A 5,686-nucleotide genomic window follows, 5' to 3' on the forward strand; every position below is an offset into this window, starting at 1 on the left:
TAATAAAATTACATTAAATTTTTCTTTAAATTATCTAATGATATATTTGAGTCATTGATTTGAGATATCTCAGAATATGATTTATTTCAATTATTTACTCCCAAAAACCATGATTATAGTACTCTTTCTTCACAAACACACTAAAAATTTTCAAATAGTACTGATAATTCCTGAAATTAATGTATTTAAGCAAACAAATTTTATAGCTTTATATATCAGTATAGATTCAAATTCACGACAAACCTTCATTTTTAAAAATAGTAATTTACATAAATAAATTTATGGTAGTTCAGAAGACAGATCATATGTATTGATTAAAGTTTATAAATTAGAACAATTAGTGTGAAATTTTTATTCCTTTTTTTGTAACACAATTGCTATTTTGGTGTTCATCTGTAAATTGTAAGTGAGATTTCATTTATTTATTTAGATTCCTCACAACCGAATATAAGAAATCCTAATATTCATGTAGTAAGTTAAAAAAATTGTCCTCGGAATCAAATACTTCCACATGCGTTTTACATTTTAAACTTCAAGGAAAAAATTGTTCCATGTCTGTCTGTCTCTGTAATTAAAGTAACTGTCTAATTGTTGTTAATTTTTTACATAAATTATTAATTTGTATTAATATTTCAAGGGGGTGTGTGCTCATTTGACAAAGAGTTTAGAACTATTTTCTGTCACTCATGTAAAGGCTATAATGAAAGTACTTCTGGAAGATTTGGCAAATGATGGATCGACTTACCTTGTACGTAAAGCTGTTTTCGAAGGCCTTGAAATGATGGTTAATGGTTAGTATTTTTTTTCTTTTTTTTTTACATTTATGTCATTACCTTTAAGATCTATTTGTTGTATGAAACAATTGTGATCATACAAAAAGTGAAAATAATCATTTAAAAGTAAGATGGTCTGGGTGCAGTCAAACTAACTCAAATATTAATTAAACCATTTATTGTAAGTCAATGTTTCGCCCCACTTTCCAGGGCTGAAAAAGATACAAATAACCAAAATAATGTAACGAAATAAGAGAATGGAAAACATGAAGTTAAAGTAAACTAAGATGATTAAAATATGTGAAAGTTTATATAGAAATAATAATTAAATAAAATTAAAATAAGATATATAGTGAAAAGTATAAATAAACAACAGTTACAAAAGAGCATTTGACAATCAATCAAAGAAAACTGAAATAATAACAAATAATAAGCAAATAAAATTTTATTATTACTATTTCTGATTATTTGTTTACAATATTAGTAAACTTGATAAATATTAAAGTCATAAATAATGGTTTTTGTTTATTTTATTTTTTAAATGAAATAATGTTACACTTTTACTACTTTATTTTCAAGTTAAGAATAGTTACTCAGAAATGAAAAATTTATTAACAAAACGAGGGATTAGAGGGTTAGGTTACGAGGCAGTTATATGTGCTGACTATATCTGCTACATTGCCACTAAGATCGCACGATAAGTTAAGAAGTTTGTAAAAATAATAAAATATTTGTTCAGTATTTTGAACTAAAATTGTTTCAAAACACTCACGGAATATTGCTGAGTAGCTTGAGACATCATACTTAAATATTTGTTATACAGTTTGCTCAAAAAATGTTATGAAAGCTACTGATGGACAGATTTAACAGCGTTAATTTCAGTATTTTAAGTTCACATTGTTTTAATAGAATTATAAAATTTCAGTGAATAATTTAATTTAATTTAACTATTAACTGTTCACTTTATTTCAGGTCCACAAGGTGCAGCTGAAGAACCAAATATGGGATGTGCAGCTGTTTTGGAACCATTGTTGCCATTGATGTATCTCTCTATCCATGATGAAAACGAGAAGGTGAGAAAAGCAGTTGTTAAACTGCTTTTGAAAATAAAAGAAAAATCGGCTAAAATGCGACTTCGTTACTGGGAAGTTGTTCCCTTGAAACATCTTGTAGTAAGATTAGCAGTAAGTATTATTTTTGTTGTACTTTTTTAGTCTTAATTATATGCAGATATCTTTCTTTAATTTAGCAGTTTGAGTAGCTGATATTTGCCTTTGTTAAAGTTTAATGCCCTTTTCAAATTCTATCTTATTTTGAGAGTTCACTCAGCATTCAAAGTATATTCACATGCATAGAGTTAAGGACACAAATAATGGCTAGTTTGCCATGTTCTTCGTTGATTAAGGTTTACTAGAAACAACTGCATAGTGTAATGAGGTCTTCCAGAGTTTGACCGCAGATAACCTGTTTCTAGATGGTTTGTTAATTATTTTTATTTCTGAAATAGCCTTTATTATTTATTATTCTGGCTCTACGATCCTACAAGAACCGGGGGCTCCTTTACCACAGCCTACTAATTTCCATTATCTCTTGTCTCCCTCCATCTTTGAATATTCAACTGCCTTAGATCCTCCTCCACATCGTCCAGCCATCTGTTCCAGGGACATTCTCTTTTTCGTTTTCCATCAGGTTTTCCATATAGCATCTTCTTGGGTATCCTTTGATCCAGCATCCTCTATACATGTCCTATCATCTTTCCTGGATGGAAACCTCTATTCTATTAGCTTCTCATTCCGTCTTCTCCAAGGAGTTGAGCATTCGTCCCGTTTTTCTTGTCTAGGACCATGTTTCACACCCATACATAACCATTGGTTTTACAATGGTTTTGTGGATGATCATTTCCATTCTTTTAAAGAGAACTCTGAACTTCAATACTCTTTGCAGTTAGAAATAACGTCTATTGCCTGGTGCTGTCCTGGTCTCTATTTCACTCACTACTTTATCATCTTTAGCCAGGCTTTCTAGGTACTTAAACTGGTTTATAGAACTGAAATAGCCTTTAAAGATGAGAAATAACAATGGAAAAAAACCATAATACATTGTTGGATTATCTTTAAACTAATAAGAAATTGGAACAGGTCTTGGTCTGTGTTGTATCTGATTTCTTGGTACAATAAGTTATACTAGTTAACCCCTGCAAGAGCTCTCGCATAAAATATGTTTCCTTCTCTTTAATTTATTCAAAATATAATAATAGGGGTATTCATGATCTATGTTAAAGCGTGTTAAATGGAAAAACTCGTGTTAAATCGAAAAAAATTGCCTTCTTTTGCCGTGGTAAAACGAAATAACATTTAACATGGCTGAGAGTCTGTTACTTGGTCAGTTAAATCGAGAATGACGTCACACAATAGACCAGTTGAGATCGCCGCCATATTAGTTGTTGTGACTTTCAATACAGTTGTCAATTAGCTCATCTTCATTCTCTTCTTCACAAGTTTGAAGATCAATAAGACACTCATAAGCTAAACTTTCACACAAATTCCACTTTTCACTCACTCTAGGCATGTTTTAATTAATTACTTTAATCAAAACTGAAGTAAACAATAACATGAGGGTCTGGAAGGAAGGTTATAAACATAAAGGCTTATACAACAAGTTGCTGAGAAAATCCGCTAGGGACTCTTATGCATTTAACGTTTAACATGACTTCAAATAGGGCTGCTCACAATCCTATAGTTATAACATTTAACATGGTAAAACATATAACATTTAACACAACATCATGAATACCCCTAATTATAAATAGAATAATTTGACTCATGAAAATTGGAAATCAGTTGAGCTATTTGCTACCTACTTACAAACAGACGTATTATAATAAATGCCTATACACTTTATTCATCCTATTTATGGCTAGTTGGGTAAAATTATCAAGGAAATCTCTAAAAATTAATGTTCACAATATTTATTGGTGAGTTACTTAATGAAGTTTATAAGCACCACTGGCTTGATGCAAAAGAGCAGAATCTGTCAAATACTCTTTTCATTTAAGTTGAAAAAATGAAATAGCATTTCATAAGTATCCCATAGCGCTGTGGTAGCTAACCTTAGAATTAAGTTAGACTCGTGCCTAATCTCAAAAATGGTTCATTAGGTTGGTTTTAAAACACAGAGCTAAACTTATGTTCCGCATGAACATACTTAGATTTTAATGTCTACCTCAAAATCTTTAAAACCAAATTTAAACTGTCTCGATCCCCCAATTTACCTCCCTCTGAGTTTTGAAACCTCTCACTTTTTTTATTAATTTTTATTAAACTTGCAGTAACAATTTAAGAATCTAAATTAGATTTTGTCACTTTCCCCTGAAATTCCCTCTCTATTGATAACTCATTCATCAAAATCAAGTGCTGGAAAAGCAATCGATACTACTGCAGTATATATGCTCAATTATAATGTGATTCTGTTGTATTAAGTTTAAGATTTTTTTTTCTGTTTTCTTTTTTAAATCATAAGTGAGTTTGCAAAATAATTTGTATATTTATTTAATTTCAGCATGAAGGGCCCGTGGTTGGTGAATTAATTGTGAAATTAATCATGAGCGAGTTTTATACAAGAGGACAAGACACCGATAAAACAATCAATCGATTGATTCGCCTCATGAGCTGGAACCTCACTGCTATAAAAAAATTATTTCATTATTCTAAGGTTATTCTATCTGTGGAACAAGCCTTCTTGGTAAACAATTTTCATTCATTTATTTCCAGTATAAATGATATTTAAAAAAATTTATAACTGCCTTAAGGTTATAAAATTTAAATTAAAACTATAGTGTTCTTAATATATATAGTAATATTTTAAAAGCTTTAAAAGAGCTTTCTGCCTTTGGCTGTTACGAATCCTGGATAGTCGATGCAAACATCAATTGTTAGTACAACCGTTTTGATTTATTTGCAATAATGTTTTATAACTTACGATGATTTATGATATAAATACTTCATTGATAATTATATTCCCTTCTATTTCCTCTTGGATTAATTTTTACTATAATTGTGGTATAAAAACAACAAAAAATGAAAAATTTGAATCTACCTGCTCAACATAGCAGCAATTCAATATTGCTGAATCAAAATTGGAAGGTGTGCTGGCATCTTGAATATTTGAAACAGTTCGTTTTTGTCCTCCATTGCTTCTGAATGATGAAATTGGTTTGTTTGCTCTATGGTGGAAATACATGGGAAAAAAAATTGAAACTACCTGAAATTAGGTTAGGTGCTTTAACATATTCTAGAAAATATTTTGCAATTCTGGCTTTTATTGCCGTCACTAAATACACACTCTAAAAAAAAAAAAAATTCAACACCTTTTAATCTTAAAATTTTTTTATTAATAAAATGCAAAATACTTATTTTGGTTTTAGGATTAGATATATATTGTGATGGGATTTATATATAGTAAAATGGTCTAAATATGTATGTATTTTAACATAAATATGTAATAATAACAGAAATATTTAAAATTCAAAATTAGTGAAATTAAAAATTGTAATTATTTTAAATATAAGGTGATGGTCAGGGTTGCGGTCAAAAAAAGAACAAATAGTTTAAAACTATTTTAATGTCCGACGTTTCGCCCCACTTTGCTGGGCTTCATCAGGGCTAAAAAGATACAAGAAAAAAGAAAACTGAGAATATTACAACAATAAGGTAATTTATGCTAGGATAAATATTATGTAAAAATAAAGTGATAAGAAATTACATATAAATAAAAGGAAGAAAGACATAAAATAGTATCAGTATAAAATAAACTTGAATAAACAATGATAAGAATAAAAAAATAAGTAACAATGGCAAGAGTAAAATTTTTTTAAAAATAAGTAAAATATACAGTTAAAAAAAACCGTGCCCGTG

At 29.3% G+C, this 5,686-nt stretch overlaps 1 protein-coding gene across 1 annotated transcript in view; it reads left to right on the top strand.

Moving 5' to 3' along the window:
• LOC106692993 (condensin-2 complex subunit G2) overlaps positions 1 to 5,686 on the top strand; it is a 46,259-nt gene that overhangs the window by 6,622 nt on the left and 33,951 nt on the right. The window contains exons 5-7 of the mRNA XM_014439292.2: positions 638 to 791; positions 1,746 to 1,957; positions 4,332 to 4,514. Of these exons, the coding sequence (XP_014294778.1) occupies positions 638 to 791; positions 1,746 to 1,957; positions 4,332 to 4,514 (549 nt within the window). The remainder of the gene's footprint in view (positions 1 to 637; positions 792 to 1,745; positions 1,958 to 4,331; positions 4,515 to 5,686) is intronic.

This window comes from Halyomorpha halys, unplaced genomic scaffold (genome assembly GCF_000696795.3).
Source record: "Halyomorpha halys isolate HHAL.00 unplaced genomic scaffold, Hhal_1.1 Scaffold82.1, whole genome shotgun sequence".
Classification (NCBI taxonomy): domain Eukaryota; kingdom Metazoa; phylum Arthropoda; class Insecta; order Hemiptera; family Pentatomidae; genus Halyomorpha; species Halyomorpha halys.